Source organism: Rana temporaria, chromosome 4 (genome assembly GCF_905171775.1).
Source record: "Rana temporaria chromosome 4, aRanTem1.1, whole genome shotgun sequence".
Lineage (NCBI taxonomy): Eukaryota > Metazoa > Chordata > Amphibia > Anura > Ranidae > Rana > Rana temporaria.
Window position 1 is genome coordinate 468,144,530 of NC_053492.1, and position 18,718 is coordinate 468,163,247.

General features: G+C 50.4%; 2 protein-coding genes across 4 annotated transcripts in view; one reads left to right on the plus strand and one right to left on the minus strand.

Annotated features, from left to right (window-relative positions):
- Window positions 1-8,892, minus strand: part of POLH (DNA polymerase eta) — a 35,471-nt gene extending 26,579 nt beyond the window's left edge. The window contains exons 1-2 of one of the 2 annotated variants that reach the window (XM_040351756.1): window positions 8,818-8,892; window positions 1,246-1,441 (exon numbers count right to left, since the gene is read on the minus strand). In XM_040351756.1, the coding sequence (XP_040207690.1) occupies window positions 1,246-1,382 (137 nt within the window). In that variant the 5' untranslated portion in view covers window positions 1,383-1,441; window positions 8,818-8,892. Of the gene's footprint in view, window positions 1-1,245; window positions 1,442-8,734 lie in introns of both variants that reach the window. The other variant, XM_040351755.1, reaches the window with a different exon arrangement.
- Window positions 8,893-8,966: 74 nt separating this feature from the next.
- The window catches only part of XPO5 (exportin 5), a 64,126-nt gene continuing 54,374 nt past the window's right edge, over window positions 8,967-18,718 (plus strand). The window contains exons 1-3 of one of the 2 annotated variants that reach the window (XM_040351754.1): window positions 8,967-9,170; window positions 11,843-11,964; window positions 15,825-15,897. In XM_040351754.1, coding sequence (XP_040207688.1) covers window positions 8,994-9,170; window positions 11,843-11,964; window positions 15,825-15,897 — 372 coding nt within the window. In that variant the 5' untranslated portion in view covers window positions 8,967-8,993. The remainder of the gene's footprint in view (window positions 9,171-11,842; window positions 11,965-15,824; window positions 15,898-18,718) is intronic. The other variant, XM_040351753.1, reaches the window with a different exon arrangement.

The window sequence follows — 18,718 nt, forward strand, 5'->3', positions numbered from 1 at the left end:
AAGAACGGGGAGAGCTGTTCTTCACTGTGGCGCCGTCATCGATCGTGTGTTCCCTGATATAGGGAATCACAATCGATGACGTCACACCTACAGCCACACCCCCCTACAGTTAGAAACACAGATGAGGTCACACATAACCCCATCAACGCCCCCTTGTGGTTAACTCCCAAACTGCAACTGTCATTTTCACAGTAAACAATGCATTTTAAAGCGGTTCTCCACCCTAAAGTGCATTTTTATAAAAAAAAAATTTTTTTTACTACTATTGGCGGCGATCAGCGATTTTTTTCGTGACTGCGACATTATGGCGGACACTTCGGACAATTTTGACACATTTTTGGGACCATTGTCATTTTCACAGAAAAAAATGCATTTAAATTGCATTGTTTATTGTGAAAATGACAGTTGCAGTTTGGGAGTTAACCACAGGGGGCGCGGAAGGAGTTAGGGTTCACCTAGTGTGTGTTTACAACTGTAGGGGGGTGTGGCTGTAGGAATGACATCATCGATCGTGTCTCCCTAAAAAAGGGATCACACGATCGATGCGCCGCCACAGTGAAGCACGGGGAAGTCATGTTTACATACGGCTCTCCCCGTTCTTCAGCTCCGGGGAGCGATCGCGACGGAGCGGCTATAAACGAATAGCCCCGAATCGCTGCCCGCGGGAATCCGACTGCCGCATGTAGCGGGGGGGGGGGGGGGGTGGTCCCGATCGGACCCCCGACCCGCAGAAAGGCAAGGACGTACCTGTACGCCCATTTGCCTGTACGTGCCATTCTGTGGACGTACATATACATGCGGCGGTCGGGAAGTGGTTAACCACTGCCATACCAGGTCTATTTTGGCACTCCTCTCCTACATATAAAAATCCTAATATTTTTGCTAGAACATTACTCAGAACCCCCAAACATATGTGTTTTTTAGCAGACACCCTAGGCAATAAAATGGCGGTCGTTGCAACTTTTTATGCCACGCGGTATTTGCGCGACAATGATCCTCAGAGGCGGGACATTCCAATTCATCTCCACGTTAGAAGCTTTTCTGCTGGAGACATGTATGGCAGCGATTCTGACCACAAGGCTGTTGGCAGTATTATACGAAGACCCAAAATACTCCCCCCAAGAAGTTTGGCAGCGGGCAGAGCTCCATCGGGAAAACCAAGGAGCTCTCAGGGGCTGTTACTGACGGACAAAAACACACACATTGCGATCTGCTCCCATAGAACAGAACGCGACCACCTCTTACCCTCCTCCTTTCCAGGTCTTGTACTGCACCACAACCACCGGCTTATTCTTTAGCTCCGGGCGCAACCTCTGCTCCACCTGGACGTAGAAACAATCCATGTCTACGAGAGCGACCACGCGCTCCTGACCAGAATCCATAGGGCTGTCGGGGGAACGAGAAGGCCGGTTTTCCAGATGAGATCTATCCACACAATTGTCTGGGGGGAGAGAACACCATATCACAATTATTATACAGTATTTATATAGCACCAACAGTTTGCGCAGCGCTTTACAATGCAGGAAGACACTACACCAGGGGTTGACAATTTGTTTTAAAATATGATCCGTACTTACCCGTTTTCGAGATGCATCTTCTCCGCCGCTTCCGGGTATGGGCTGCGGAAAAGGGCGTTCCTTCTTGATTGACAGTCTTCCGAGAGGCTTCAGACGGTCGCATCCATCGCGTCACGATTTTCCGAAAGAAGCCGAACGTCGGTGCGCAGGCGCAGTATAGAGCCACACCGACGTTCGGCTTCTTTCGGCTACGAGTGACGCGATGGATGCGACCGTCGGAAGCCTCTCGGAAGACTGTCAGTCAAGAAGGAACGCCCGCTCCCGAAGACCCATACCCGGAAGCGACGGAGAGGATGCATCTCGAAAACGGGTAAGTACTGCTCATATTTTAAAACAAATAGCCGATTCCCCTAGACCGAACGAGCAGGAATCTAAGGGGAGAAGAGAGAAAAAAAAAAAAGAATTGGGTGAACTCCCGCTTTAACTTGTAATGCTTAACTTGTAATACCAACGGCTCACCACCAGATGGGGCCGGCTCTCCAAGCCAAGTCGCCAGGACCCTATTTCTAGTCGCCATGGCGACCGGGATTTGTCGAGCCCTGCACTACACCAACAGTACGATTCATAACAAGAGGGTTAGAGGAGCCCTGATCCTGCAAGCTTACAATCTAAGGAGGGAGGTGCCGAAGAAACAGAAAAAGGTATGGACTGTGAGAGATGAACTCATCAGGGGAGTAGAAGATTTGGTTGTTACCTGAATACAGGATAGGCCTTCCAAAAAGTGGAAGTTCCATTTTTGGGTGGAACTCCGCTTTAATAAAGATGCCTTCTAGGGTGTGCGGCCGTCCAGGACCCTTTTCTTCTTCCAGGTTTGTGCAGAGCAATATAGGGCGTGGGTTTGCAAAGGTCTGAGGCTTAGTGAGCGGCAATGCATTGCATGAATCTATCTATGGTCGCCGCTGACAACCCCTAATTAGGTGTCCGGACCCTTTTTGGGCGCCGGGCGCATGAATTACAGCGGCGTGGGTTTTTTTTTTTTGGAAGCATCCGATTAACCACTTCATTACTGGGCACTTGAACCCCCTTCGTGCCCAGACCAATTTTCAGCGCCGACGCATTTTGAATGACAATTGCGCGGTCATACAACACTGTACCCAAATTATGTTTTTATCATTTTTTTCCCACAAACAGAGCTTTTTTTTGGTGGTATTTGATCCCCTCTGCGATTTTTATTTTTTGCGCTATAAACATAAAAAAAAATGAAAAAAAAAATAAAAAAAAAAAAAACACAATATTTTTTACTATTTGTTATAATAATATCCCAATTTTTTTTTTTTTTTAAATAAAATTTTCCCTCGGTTTAGGGCGATACGTATTCTTCTACATATTTTTGTTAAAAAAAAAAAAAAAAAAAAAAAATCGCAATAAGCGTATATTGATTGGTTTGCGCAAAAGTTATAGCTCCTACAAAATAGGGGATAGATTTATGTTTTTTTTTTTTTTTATTAGTAATGGCGGCGATCAGCGAATTTTTTTGTCAGGCCTGCGATATTGCGGCGGACGTATCGGACACTTTTGACACAATTTTGGGACCATTCACATTTATACAGCGATCAGTGCTATAAAAATGCACCAATTGCTGTATAAATGTGACTGGCAGGGAAGGGGATAACACTAGGGGGTGAGGAAGGGGTTAAATGTATTCCCTGGGTGTGTTCTTACTGTGTGGGGGGAGGGGACTGACTGGGGGAGGTGACCGATGCTGTGTGCCTATGTACAAGGGACACAGATCGGTCTCCTCTCTCCCTGACAGCACATGGAGCTCTGTGTTTACACCTCATCATTACACACAGAGCTCCACGTCTCTGCTGTCACCGCCGATCGCGGGTACCTGGCGGACATCGCAGCCACCAGGCACACGCATCGGCTCCCGAGCGATGCCCCGGGCACGTTGTTTCCCCGCTGCGCGCCCCCAGCGGCGCGCACGGGGAATGACAACAATAGGATGTCCAAAGATGTCCACTTGAGAGCCGCGCTGTGGACGTCTTTCGTCCATAGCGTGGATCCCAAGTGGTTAAAATGAACAGCGGACGCCATGTCTACTCAGCGTTGCGTTAGCAAAGCAAAGGAATTCGCTTTGCTAACACCGAACCGCCTCTCAGCCAATCAGGCGCTTGGGTCTGTTACCTGATTGGCTGAAACGTCAGGCGCTGCGATTGGATGCCTGATAGAAAGTAAGGAAGAAGACATTGGCCCAGATTCAGGTAGCAATTGCGCCTGCGTAACCATAGTTACGCAGCGCAATTGCTGACTTGCGCCGGCGTAACGAGTTCTCCTGATTCAGAGAACTCGTTACGCCGACTGCAGCCTAAAATCTGCGTGGCATAAGGCTCTTATGCCACGCAGATTTTAGGCTGCATTCTTGCGTTGACCGCTAGGGGGCGCTCCCATTGTGGTCAGCGTATAGTATGCAAATTGCATACTTACCCTGATTCACAATGTTGCGCGGGCCCTGCGTACGCAAGTTACGTAGGTTGCGTACGGCGTCTTTAGCGTAAGGCTGCCCATGCTAAAAGCAGGGGCAGCCAATGCTAAAGGATACCCGGCGTTCCCGCGTCGCGACGTTCGAATTTTACGTCGTTTGCGTAATGCACGTCGGGAAAGTTTCCCGACGGAGCATGCGCTGTACGCTCGGCGCGCCTAATTTAAATGATTCCCGCCCCCGGCGGGATCATTTACATTGCGCGCGCTTACGCCGGGCAATTTTGCCGGCGCGCCCTCGCAATTTACGGAGCTACTGCTCCGTGAATCGAGGGCAGCGCAAATTATTTGCGGGGGCGTAGGGCAAAATCGTTGCCCTGTGCCTCCGCAAATAATGCGCAAGTCCTACCTGAATCCGGGCCATTGAGCCTGAAGCGTGCAGGACACCACCGCTGGCCCGCTGCGAGACAGGTAAGTGCCGGGCGATGCACACTGGCAGCATTTGATGGGGCACACTGGCAGCATTTGATGGGTACAGCAGCGGAAATTGATGGGTACGTGGCTGCAATTTATTTTTTCAGTTTGTTTGCACCCCCCCCCAAAAAAAAAATTGAGGAGTGAAAATACGGTAAGTAGATACAGTATGTAGTTAGTTGATCGGGAAGGTGGGTAATCTCTCACCTCAGATGCAACTCCCCACATGGATGGAGGGGGTGATCAGGTAGTAGTTGGTAAGTAGATATGTAGTTGATCAGGTAGGTGGGCACACTCTCACCTTAGATGCCAGGAAAGGTGGTCAGGTAGGTACTCTATTGCCAAATGTAAAGGGGGCAAGTAGGTAGTTGGTCAGAAGGTGGTTTCTGGACGCTCCTACAATGGAAGGGGGATCAGGTAGGTAGTAACCGGATTCCCTCACAAATATGAGGCGTTTGGTAGGTAGGTGGACTCACCGTCGCCTCTGGTGAAGGGGGCTCAGGTAGGTAGATGGTTGGAAGGCGCTCTCTCACCTCTCATTAAATTAATAGAAGGGAGGTCAGGTAGGGAGTAAGCTGGTAGGTAGGTGAGCATTCTGTCACCTCTCCTCAGATGTGAGGGAGGGCAAGTAAGCAGATGGTCAGTAGGTTCTCTCATGGCCTGAACGGGATAGAAGGTAGGTAGGTTAAGTGGGTTGACACTCACACCTCCCCCTCAGATGGAAGGGGGACCAGGTAAGGAGGTTAGCAGGTCGGTAGGTAGGCGCTCTCTCATCAAGAAGAGAGAGTTAGGTAGGTACAGTATGTGGACACACTCTCACCTCAGATGTAAGGGAGGTCAGGTAGGTTGGTAGGTGCTCTCTCACATCTCCCCACATAGATAAAGTGGCGATCAGGTAGTTGGCCAGTAGATAAGCGAAAAACGGTAAGTAGATACAGTATGTAGTTCGTTGATCGGTAGGTGGGCACTCTCACCTCAGGTGCAAGGGAGGTCAGGTAGGTGCTCTGGCATCTCCCCACATGGATGGAGGGGGCGATTAGTTAGCAGTTGGCCGGTGAAAAGGCGGCAAGTAGATATGTAGTTGATCGGTAGGTGGGCACTCTCTCACCTCAGATGCAAGGAAGGGTGGTCAGGTAGGTACCCTCTTGCCAAATGTAAAGGGGGCAAGTGGGTAAGTAGTTGGTCAGAAGGTGGTCTCTGGACGCTCCTATGGCGGAAGGGGGATCGGGTCGGTAGTAAGCCGATTGGAAGATAGGCGTTCCCTCACGAATATGAGGGGGTTTGGTAGGTAGGTGGATGTTCTGTCACCTCTGGTGAAGGGGGGGGGTCAGGTAGGTAGATGGTTGGAAGGCGCTCTCTCACCTCTTATTAATTGGATAGAAGAGAGATCAGGTAGGTGGTAAGTTGGTAGGTAGGTGAGCATTCTGTCACCTCTCCTCAGATGTGAGAGAGGGCAAGTGAGCAGATGGTCAGTAGGTTCTCTCATGGCCTGAACGGGATAGAAGGTAGGTAGGTTAAGTGGGTTGACACTCACACCTCCCCCTCAGATGGAAAGAGGTTCAGGTAAGAGGTTAAAAGGTCGGTAGGTAGGCGCTCTCTGATCAAGAAGGGCGAGTTAGGTAGGTACAGTATGTGGATGCTCTCTCAGCTCAGATCTAAGGGAGGTCAGGTAGGTACTCAACATAGATGGAGTGGCGATCAGGTAGATAGTTGGCTGGTAGATAAGTGAAAAGACAGCAAGTAGATACAGTATGTAGTCAGTTGATCGGTAGGTGGGCACTCTCTCACCTCATATGCAAGGGAGGTCAGGTAGGTAGGTGCTCTGACAACTCCCCACATGGATGGAGGGGGCGATCAGGTAGTAGTTGGCAAGTAGATATGTAGTTGATCAGGTAGGTGGGCACTCTCTCACCTCAGATGCAAGGAAGGGTGGCCAGGTAGGTACTCTCTTACCAAAAGGTAAAGGGGCCAAGTATGTAGGTAGTTGGTCAGAAGGTGGCCTCTGGACGCTCCTACGGCGGAAGGGGGATCAGGTAGGTAGTAAGCCGACTGGTAGATAGGCGTTCCCTCACGAATATGAGGGGTTTGGTAGGTAGGTGGACTTACCGTCGCCTCTGGTGAAGGGAGGTCAGGTAGGTAGATGGTTGGAAGGCGCTCTCTCACCTCTCATTAACCACTTCCCGACCGCCGCATGTATATGTACATCCACAGAATGGCACGGACAGGCAGATGGGCGTACAGGTACGTCCTTGCCTTCTAGCGGGGGGGGGGGTCCGATCGGGACCCCCCCCGCTACATGCGGCAGTCGGATTCCCGTGGGGAGCGATCCGAGACGACGGCGCAGCTATTCGTTTCTAGCCGCCCCGTCGCAATCGCTCCCCGGAGCTGAAGAACGGGGAGAGCCATATGTAAACACAGCTTCACTGTGGCGGCTGCATCGATCGTGTGATCCCTTTTATAGGGAGACTCGATCGATGACGTCATTCCTACAGCCACACCCCCCTACAGTTGTAAACACACACTAGGTGAACCCTAACTCCTTCAGCGCCCCCTGTGGTTAACTCCCAAACTGCAACTGTCATTTTCACAATAAACAATGCAATTTAAATGCATTTTTTGCGGTGAAAATGACAATGGTCCCAAAAATGTGTCAGAATTGTCCGAAGTGTCCGCCATAATGTCACAGTCACGAAAAAAATCGCTGATCGCCGCCATTAGTAGTAAAAAAAAAAAAAATAATAAAAATGCAATAAAACTATCCCCTATTTTGTAAACGCTATCAATTTTGCGCAAACCAATCGATAAACGCTTATTGCGATTTTTTTTTACCAAAAATAGGTAGAAGAATACGTATCGGCCTAAACTGAGGAAAAAAAAATGTTATATATATATTTTTGGGGGATATTTATTACAGCAAAAAGTAAAAAATATTGCATTTTTTTCAAAATTGTCGCTCTATTTTTGTTTATAGCGCAAAAAATAAAAACCGCAGAGGTGATCAAATACCACCAAAAGAAAGCTCTATTTGTGGGGAAAAAAAGGACGCCAATTTTGTTTGGGAGCCACGTCGCACGACCGCGCAATTGTCTGTTAAAGCGACGCAGTGCCGAATTGTAAAAACGCCTTTGGGTCATTTAGCAGCATATTGGTCCGGGGCTTAAGTGGTTAAATGGATAGAAGGGAGGTCAGGTAGGTAGTAAGTTGGTAGGTAGGTGAGCATTCTGTCACCTCTCCTCAGATGTGAGGGAGGTCAGGTAGGTGGTAAGTTGGTAGGTAGGTGAGCATTCGGTCACCTCTCAGGTGTGAGGGAGGTCAGGTAGGTAGTAAGTTGGTAGGTAGGTGAGCATTCTGTCACCTCTCCTCAGATGTGAGGGGGGTCAGGTAGGTAGTAAGTTGGTAGGTAGGTGAGCATTCTGTCACCTCTCCTCAGATGTGAGGGGGGTCAGGTAGGTAGTAAGTTGGTAGGTAGGTGAGCATTCTGTCACCTCTCCTCAGATGTGAGGGGGGTCAGGTAGGTAGTAAGTTGGTAGGTAGGTGAGCATTCTGTCACCTCTCCTCAGATGTGAGGGAGGTCAGGTAGGTAGTAAGTTGGTAGGTAGGTGAGCATTCTGTCACCTCTCCTCAGGTGTGAGGGAGTTCAGGTAGGTAGTAAGTTGGTAGGTAGGTGAGCATTCTGTCACCTCTCCTCAGATGTGAGGGAGGTCAGGTAGGTAGTAAGTTGGTAGGTGAGCATTCTGTCACCTCTCCTCAGATGTGAGGGAGATCAGGTAGGTGGTAAGTTGGTAGGTAGGTGAGCATTCTGTCACCTCTCCTCAGATGTGAGGGAGGTCAGGTAGGTAGTAAGTTGGTAGGTAGGTGAGCATTCTGTCACCTCTCCTCAGATGTGAGGGAGGTCAGGTAGGTAGTAAGTTGGTAGGTAGGTGAGCATTCTGTCACCTCTCCTCAGATGTGAGGGAGGTCAGGTAGGTAGTAAGTTGGTAGGTAGGTGAGCATTCTGTCACCTCTCCTCAGATGTGAGGGAGGTCAGGTAGGTAGTAAGTTGGTAGGTAGGTGAGCATTCTGTCACCTCTCCTCAGATGTGAGGGAGGTAAGCAGATGGTCAGTAGGTTCTCTCATGGCCTGAAGGTAGGTAGGTAGGTAGGTTGGCTGACACTCTCACACCTCCTCTCAGATGGAAGGGGATCAGGTAAGTAGTTAGCAGGTTGGAAGATAGTTGTAATCTCACCAAGAAGAGTTAGGTAGTTAGACACTCTCTCTCTCACCTCACATACAAGGTAAGTAGGTGAACCCCCCCTCTCTCTTTCTCTCCTCAGGTAGGTTAGTAGTTCGGTAGGTGGACTCTCACCTCAGTCTCCTCACAATCCCGCCACTGCCCCCGTCGGTGACACCACACGAGTGGGCGGAGACATTACTGAGCAAGTTGGGGAGGAGTGTGCGCATGCGTAGTCGCCTCCAGCTGTAGCGTGTCGGTGCGCAGGCGCAGAGGGTCCGGTGCCGCAGTGCGCATGCTCGGTGTATCCCATGCCGGTGTTCAGCACATGCGCGGCTAGTCGATCTTCTTCTCGTTGGATTGTCGGTGAAGAGACCCCCGGGAAGATGGCGGAGCAGGTGCAGAGTTTGTGCGAGCAGCTTGTGAGGGCTGTCACCATCATCATGGAGCCCGGCTCCACCCAGGAACACCGACTGGAGGCCCTGAGGGTGAGATGCCGGGAGTACAGAGTGTGGAGGAGGGGGGATACAGGGAGTACAGAGTGTGGAGGAGGGGGGATACAGGGAGTACAGAGTGTGGAGGAGGGGGGATACAGGGAGTACAGAGTGTGGAGGAGGAGGGGATACTGGGAGTACAGAGTGTGGAGGAGGGGGGGATACTGGGAGTACAGAGTGTGGAGGAGGAGGGGATACAGGGAGTAGAGAGTGTGGAGGAGGGGGGATACAGGGAGTAGAGAGTGTGGAGGAGGGGGGGATACTGGGAGTAGAGAGTGTGGAGGAGGGGGGGGGGATACTGGGAGTACAGAGTGTGGAGGAGGGGGGGATGCAGGGAGTACAGAGTGTGGAGGAGGGGGGATACAGGGAGTACAGAGTGTGGAGGAGGGGGGATACAGGGAGTAGAGAGTGTGGAGGAGGGGGGATACAGGGAGTACAGAGTGTGGAGGAGGGGGGATACAGGGAGTACAGAGTGTGGAGGAGGGGGGATACAGGGAGTACAGAGTGTGGAGGAGGGGGGATACAGGGAGTACAGAGTGTGGAGGAGGGGGGATACAGGGAGTAGAGAGTGTGGAGGAGGGGGGGATACAGGGAGTAGAGAGTGTGGAGGAGGGGGGGATACAGGGAGTAGAGAGTGTGGAGGAGGGGGGGATACAGGGAGTAGAGAGTGTGGAGGAGGGGGGGATACAGGGAGTAGAGAGTGTGGAGGAGGGGGGGATACAGGGAGTAGAGAGTGTGGAGGAGGGGGGGGATACAGGGAGTAGAGAGTGTGGAGGAGAGGGGGGATACAGGGAGTAGAGAGTGTGGAGGAGGGGGGGATACTGGGAGTGTGGAGGAGGGGGGGGATACAGGGAGTAGAGAGTGTGGAGGAGAGGGGGGATACAGGGAGTAGAGAGTGTGGAGGAGGGGGGGATACAGGGAGTACAGAGTGTGGAGGAGGGGGGATACAGGGAGTAGAGAGTGTGGAGGAGGGGGGATACAGGGAGTAGAGAGTGTGGAGGAGAGGGGGGATACAGGGAGTAGAGAGTGTGGAGGAGGGGGGGATACTGGGAGTGTGGAGGAGGGGGGGGATACAGGGAGTAGAGAGTGTGGAGGAGAGGGGGGATACAGGGAGTAGAGAGTGTGGAGGAGGGGGGGATACAGGGAGTACAGAGTGTGGAGGAGGGGGGATACTGGGAGTACAGAGTGTGGAGGAGGGGGGGATACAGGGAGTACAGAGTGTGGAGGAGGGGGGGGATACCGGGAGTAGAGAGTGTGGAGGAGGGGGGGATACTGGGAGTAGAGAGTGTGGAGGAGGGGGGGGGGATACAGGGAGTACAGAGTGTGGAGGATGGGGGGGGGATACTGGGAGTACAGAGTGTGGAGGAGGGATCCCAGGGGAGTAGAGAGTGTGGAGGATGGGGGGGGGGATACTGGGAGGAGAGTGTGGAGGATGGGGGGGGATACTGGGAGGAGAGTGTGGAGGATGGGGGGGGGATACTGGGAGTACAGAGTGTGGAGGATGGGGGGGGGATACTGGGAGTACAGAGTGTGGAGGATGGGGGGGGGATACTGGGAGTACAGAGTGTGGAGGATGGGGGGGGATACTGGGAGTACAGAGTGTGGAGGATGGGGGGGGGGATACTGGGAGTACAGAGTGTGGAGGATGGGGGGGGGATACTGGGAGTACAGAGTGTGGAGGATGGGGGGGGGGATACTGGGAGTACAGAGTGTGGAGGATGGGGGGGGGATACTGGGAGTACAGAGTGTGGAGGATGGGGGGGGATACTGGGAGTAGAGAGTGTGGAGGATGGGGGGGGATACTGGGAGGAGAGTGTGGAGGATGGGGGGGGGGATACTGGGAGTAGAGAGTGTGGAGGAGGGAGGGATCCCAGGGGAGTACAGAGTGTGGAGGAGGGATCCCAGGGGAGTACAGAGTGTGGAGGAGGGATCCCAGGGGAGTACAGAGTGTGGAGGAGGGATCCCAGGGGAGTACAGAGTGTGGAGGAGGGATCCCAGGGGAGTACAGAGTGTGGAGGAGGGAGGGATCCCAGGGGAGTACAGAGTGTGGAGGAGGGATCCCAGGGGAGTACAGAGTGTGGAGGAGGGATCCCAGGGGAGTACAGAGTGTGGAGGAGGGATGGAGGGAAACCCCGGGAGTACAGAGTGTGGAGGAGGGATCCCTGGGGAGTACAGAGTGTGGAGGAGGGATCCCAGGGGAGTACAGAGTGTGGAGGAGGGATCCCAGGGGAGTACAGAGTGTGGAGGAGGGATCCCAGGGGAGTACAGAGTGTGGAGGAGGGATGGAGGGAAACCCCGGGAGTACAGAGTGTGGAGGAGGGATCCCTGGGGAGTACAGAGTGTGGAGAGATGAGGGGGGGGGGGACCAGGAGTGTGGACAATGGGGGGTGGGATACCAGGAGCTGAGGAGTACAGAGTGTGGAGGGGGAGGAGGATATTGGGAATACAGTGTGTGGAGGGGGGAGGGTAATGGGGATGCAGAATCTGGAGGGGGGTATACTGGGGGCATAGTATATAAAGAAGGGGATTCTAGGGATACACGTTGAGGTCGCAGAGGGCGGAGTCTGGAATATTATGCGCAGAGGTTCAGTTGATGGTGTGGAGCAGCGGGGGAAGTGAATCAGGGGTAGAAATCTCATCCAGATCTTTTGTATTTCTCTGTACAGTTCTGTGAGGATTTCAAGGAAACGTGCCCCGTGTGTGTGCCCTGCGGTCTGCACCTGGCAGAGAAGACCCAGCCGCCCGTCGTCAGGCACTTTGGTCTGCAGGTTTTGGAGCATGTAGTCAAGTAAGGAGCATCTCCTGCATTGGGTTGGGTCAGTTGTTTGTTGTTGTGATGACCTCCAGGGTTCTGTACGGTTCTGTGTACAGCCGGTGTTATGCTGTTGAGGATTTGGGTTGTGCACCTGCTTTGCGTTCACCTCGGGGTTCTGCATGAGCGGCGGAGCGTTGCAGAGCGGGTGTAATAGACGGCACTGAGTCTGCGGTTGGCATCAGTGCTGCTAATCCTGTCATTCATGGCTGGGCGACTCGCCCAGGAAACCCGCATCTCGTCTTCCTAAGGGGTTTCTCTTACGTTTTGGCTGGTGGGGTTTTTCTTTTGTTTTATAATTTTTATATTTTTATTTTTTATTTTTTTTTGTTAGAACAGAAAAGAGATAGATGGGATGCTGTACATACAGTCGCCATGTCATTGGCGTTACATTTCTGATGTTTATAGAAGTATAAAATATTATTATTAATATTATTATTGGATATTTTTGTTAACCACTTAAGGACCGGACCAATATGCTGCTAAATGACCCAAGGGGTTTTTACAATTCGGCACTGCGTCGCTTTAACAGACAATTGCGCGGTCGTGCGACGTGGCTCCCAAACAAAATTGGCGTTTTTTTTTCCCCACAAATAGAGCTTTCTTTTGGTGGTATTTGATCACCTCTGCGGTTTTTATTTTTTGCGCTATAAACCAAAATAGAGCGACAATTTTGAAAAAAATGCTATATTTTTTACTTTTTGCTGTAATAAATATCCCCCAAAAACATATACACTTTTTTTTCCCCCCTCAGTTTAGGCCGATAACGTATTCGTCTACCTATTTTTGGTAAAAAAAATCGCAATAAGCGTTTATCGATTGGTTTGCGCAAAATTTATAGCGTTTACAAAATAGGGGATAGTTTTATTATTATTTTTTTTTTTTTTTTACTAATGGCGGCGATCAGCGATTTTTTTTCGTGACTGCGACATTATGGGGGACAATTTTGACACATTTTTGGGACCATTGTAATTTTCACAGCAAAAAATGCATTTAAATTGCATTCTTTATTGTGAAAATGACAGTTGCAGTTTGGGAGTTAACCACAGGGGGCGCTGTAGGAGTTAGGGTTCACCTAGTGTGTGTTTACAACTGTAGGGGGGTGTGGCTGTAGGAGTGACGTCATCGATCGAGTCTCCCTATAAAAGGGATCACTCGATCGATACGCCGCCACAGTGAAGAACGTGTAAGCCGTGTTTACATACGACTCTTCCCGTTCTTCAGCTCCGGGGAGCGATCGCGAGGGGACGGCTAGAAACGAATATCCGCGCCCTCATTCCATATCGCTCCTGAAGCCACGGGAACCGCCGCATGTACGGGGGTGGGGGGGGTCCCGATCTGACCCACGTCTAGGCAGGGACGTACAGGTACGCCAATGTGCCATTCTGCCGACGTACATATACATGCGGCGGTCCGGAAGTGGTTAAAGGGGTTGTAAAGGAATTTTTTATTTTTATTTTTTTCATAATAAGCATCCTTTACCGGCAGACATTCCTCTTTTCACTTCTTCATTGTTAGTTTTTGCTCAGAAGTTGCTCTATTTCTTCTCTGTTCTGTTCACTTCCTGCTTGTCTGATTGTTACTGACCACCGTGATGGGAGGCTTTACTGCGGTGGTCAGTGACGTGCTCACCCCCTCCTGGGAACTACATCTGTGCGGCAGGACGCTCTCTACGTGTTAGAGACTTCAAGGAGGTGTGAATTGCTGGGCGTGCCGCAATGCATACTGGGAAATGTAGTTCTTACATGAACGAGCGCCGCAAACCAGGAAGCGAATGAGAGAACAGAAACTAGAACGCCAGAGGTGATATAGATGAAGGAATTTAATAGGTATTTACTTGTTTTTTAACAATCATTACACTATTCTGTCTGTCTACCTTGCAGACATGAATTTTAGGCAAAAAAAGTGTTTTCCTTTACAACTCCTTTAAGCGTTAAATCACATAAGTATCAACACGTAAAAACCATGTTACTTTGTATCTCTATTTCTAGCCTGAACAAGGTTTATAAAAATGGTACCTTTTCTCTCTATTGCCTGTTTTGATCTAGCCATCTCTTGTCTGAACAATGTTTAGAAACAGTGTTACTTTGTATCTCTCTCTCCCCCTCTGAACAGACAGGCAATAGAGAGATACAAAGTAACATTGTTTATAAAATTAATCAGACAGATGTAGAAAGATACAAAGTAACATTGTCAATTAAAGGGATTGTAAAGGCACAATTTTTTTTTCCCCCTAAATGTCTTCCTTTACCTTAGTGCAGTCCTCCTTCACTTACCTCATCCTTCCATTTTGCTTTTAAATGTCCTTATTTCTTCTGAGAAATCCTCACTTCCTGTTCTTCTGTCTGTAACTCCACACAGTAATGCAAGGCTTTCTCCCTGGTGTGGAGTGTCGTGCTCGCCCCCTCCCTTGGGACTATGGGAGAGTCAGGACGCCCACTAACACACAGCGCCTTTCTCTATCTGCAACGTAGAGAGCGTCCTGACTCTCCTGTAGTCCAAGGGAGGGGGCGCGAGCACGACACTCCACACCAGGGAGAAAGCCTCGCATTACTGTGTGGAGTTAGACAGAAGAACAGGAAGTGAGGATTTCTCAGAAGAAATGAGGACATTTAAAAGCAAAATGGAAGGATGAGGTAAGTGAAGGAGGACTGCACTAAGGTAAAGGAAGATATTTAGTAAAAAAATTGTACCTTTACAACCCCTTTAACATTGATCAGAGGGAGAGAGATACAAAGTAACATTGTTTATAAACCTTAACCAGACTGATCTAGAAAGATACAAAGTAACATTGATCAGAGGGAGAGAGATGCAAAGTTCAGAAGGGAAATTGATTCTCTTCTGTTTCATTTGTTTTCTGCAAATCAAAGGTGAGCTAAAAGGAATTGTAAAGATTTTTTTTGTTCACCTTAATGCAATCTATGCATTAAGATGAAAAAACATCTGATGCTGCCGCCCCCCCCGAGCCCCCGTTATACTTACCTGACCCCTCGAAAGTCCTGCGCGGTCCCGAGATCCTCTTCGCCGCTCAGCCTGGCCGCTGATTGGCTAGAGCTGATAGATTGAGAGCAGCGCAGCCATTGGCTGGCGCTGCTGTCAATCACATCCAGTGATGCGGCGCGCCGAGGGGCGGGGCCGAGTGATAGTGAGCGGCTATGGCCACTCGCTGTATCACAGGAGCGCGCCCGCAATTACTCACCACCATGCAAGCTCTCTCGCATGACTGTGGTCAGTACTTGCGGGGAGGACCAGAGACAGCCGCCGAGGGACCCCAGAAGATGAGGATCGGGGCCACTCTGTGCAAAACGAACTGCACAGTGAAGGCAAGTATGACATGTTTGTTATTTTAAAGGAGAAAAAAAAAATTCCTTTATTAACCCTTTAAGGCTCCATTCACATCTGATTGCGGGCGGAAACGGCGCGGCGCTGTTACTTCCTAATGGCACCCCAATCGCTTCACAATTTTGCCACGATTGTCATGCGGTGAATCGTCGCTCAAAAAGCAACACAAGCTTCTTTTGGGCGACAGTGTCAAGCGTTGTGATTTGCCACGTGACAATCGCAGCCAAAAAAATGTCTGGCGGGATCAACGGGTATTTATTTTTACTTTTTCAAACGGATAAAACAAATTGCTTCCAATGGGATATTTGACAGACCAAAAGGAAGCACATAAGATAAATGCGTCATTAGAGGGTACGTTGCATTTTGTTCTATTTTCCCTCCTCCTGCTGTATGGTGAATTTATAATGGTGTGTCCTGTTATATGACCTTCTTATATTCTCCCCTACCCAGGGAGCACAGAAATCTTCATGACTGTGTGTCTTCTTCCACTGCAGGTTCCGCTGGAATGACATGGAGCGAGAGGAGAAGGTGTGTCTGAAGGACAGTGTGATGGGCCTCATCGCTGGTGTAAGTCTTCTCCACTGTTTACTGCCAAATACAGCCAGTGACTAGAGAAGTGTGGACCTCAAACAGCCCTCAGTGTGACGCATCTTAGGTTCTCGTATATGTTTGTTGTCATGTTATGGACTTGGTTGTAGGACTACCGGGCCCTTGCCACAATTGTCCACCAGGGTCTCCACGCCCATAGAGTAGGCATTTGGGGTGTCTTACACGGTATTGCCAAAAGTATTGGGACACCAGCCTGTACACGCACACAAAATGTAATGGCGTCTTAGTCCGTAGGGTTCAGTATTGAGTTGATCAATATAAGTGCTGAATAGAACATAAGAATATCCAATTAGGGTATAATCAATTATACATTTAAGTCAGGGTTTGACAAATTTGCTTGGAATCTAGGGGCCAGCTAAAAAAGTTAGGAGCCAGAAAACGCACCCTGTCCCGACGAGCGTGCGCGCAGAAGCGAACACATACGTGAGCAGCGCCCGCATATGTAAACGGTGTTCAAACCACACGTGAGGTATCGCCGCGATTGGTAGAGCGAGAGCAATAATTCTAGCCCAAACCTCCTCTGTAACTCAAAACATGCAACCTGTAGATTTTTTTAAACCACGCCTATGGCGATTTTAAAGGGTAAAAGTTTGTCGGCATTCCACGAGCGGACGCAATTTTAAAGCGTGACATGTTGGGTATCAATTTACTCGGCGTAACATTATCTTTCATAATATTAAAAAAAATGGGGATAACTTTACTGTTTTATTTTTTTAATAAAAAAAAAGTGTCATTTTTTCCCAAAAAAGTGCGCTTGTAAGACTGCTGCGCAAATACGGCGTGACAAAGTATTGCAACGATCGCCATTTTATTCTCTAGGGTGTTAGGATAAAAATATAATGTTTGGGGGTTCTAATTAGAGGGAAGAAGATGGCAGTGAAAATAGTGAAAAATTACATTAGAATTGCTGTTTAACTTGTAATGCTTAACTTGTAATACCAACGGCCACCACCAGATGGCGCCAGCTTACACATCTGGTGGTAATAACTTGTAATACCAACGGCTCACCACCAGATAGAGCCCCCTTCCAAGCCAAGTCGCCAGGACCCTATTTCTAGTCGCCATGGCGACCTTGTGCCCGGGATTTGTCGAGCCCTGATTTAAGTGCAATATGCAAAAATTCTCCACAAAGTGTCCTTTTATGAATCAAGCCCTCTGCCCACAGACCCCCACAACCACCGGCCAGGGTTGTGGGGAAGAGGCTCTTGTCCTTGAATTATTTTCTCTTCCGTTCATGGATGGACACAGCAGCAATTGACCTTAGGGTATTATCCTCCCTTTTAGGAGATTGACTAAGCAGAAAATACAGCATGTTAAGTGTTAAACACTCCACACAGTACAGTACCTCCCAGGGGGTGGTTTCCCCCGGGTACATCCCCCACCCTCTGCTCTGCAGCCCCAGTTTTTTTCTGCCTAGCAAGGAGAATGACATGGCTCCTCTGAGCCCATGTGTTCTGAGGCTTTTTTTGCAATTTTCTTGCTTTTCTTTTGTTTTTTCCTGCATTTTTGGATCCTGAGATCTACAATCAACTGCCGACTGGGTGACAGGCTGGATCCTCGATCCTTGTAGTCCCCCCAAGTTAGGCCATCGAGCGCGTTCCCGGCCTTTGGCTACATGCTGGGCCGTCCACGACATGCCCTGTTGCTCCAGGACACACATATGACCGGGCTCCATGTCCGTGTCACAGTGTGCCGGGCCGACAGCCATGCCATAACTGCGCGGATGTTGGTTCTGCCTCCAGCTGGTGGTCGCAGGATGGGCAAGTAGCAGTCCCCTTGCTTTGGCAGGGTGGTGCAGCTGGTGCATTCCTGGGGAGGTCGATCGGGGGTCCGCCCTGCTTTCCTCTCTCCCTTCCTCTCCCTCCTTCCCTGCGTTCTGGGTGGTCAGCCGTGAGGTGGGGGGTCCGCCTGGGGGGCTCAATCCTGTGGCTGGGGGGCTGTGTCTATCGGGGGTGCTGCCGTGTGTGCGGGGGGGTCTTGCCCGGGGGTCCCGGGTGTTTTTCACTGTGTCACTGTATGTGTGTTTTTACTGTGCAATCGCGGCCGCCATTTTGGCGGCGCCGGTCACCTTTATTAGAGTTCAGCGGCCATTTCTTGTAGCCGACTTGCTCTTTTTGCATGTTGGCAGCCATTTTGGAAGGGGTTTTTTCCTCTGGTGGCTAGAATAACGGCGCAAACGGCTTCAGCACACTACCTGAGGGACGGCACAGCACGGAGCAGTGCTCTGGGGCAGACAGCAGCATACAGGCCTGGTCGGGTGGTGAGTCCTCTGGGGGATCCCCTGTTCTCTGCTGCGGCCGGGAGCGTGGCCTGTGGGTCTTGCCTTGCACTCCAAGGGTGGGTCAGCATGGCGTCCGAACCGGATGCTTCTCCCCCAGACATGCAAGTTAACCCTTGGTGCCCCTGTACCTGCGCCCGCTGTGGATGCTATGCCGGCAGTCCTAGAGGCGTTTGTTGCCAGGATTGAAGTGGCGCGTGGCCAGAGGGGGGGTAAAAAGCGCCCCCACCTTCTTCTGGGGATGTCTCGCACACGGAATTGGGCCCAGCTACTGCTCCCGGCCCTGGTTCCGAGGTGTCAGAGGATGCAGGCTTAGTCCACACGGACAGTCAGGATGACTCTGATTCAGGGTCAGCGCATGATAGGGTGCTAGTGGTAGCTCTTATCACTGCGGTGCGGGATATTCAGAAAATTGAGGATTCGGCGGAGACATCAGAGATGTCGGTCCCCTTTGGATTTCGCAAGCCGGCCCGCACTGCAGAAGTGTTTCCTTGTGTTCCT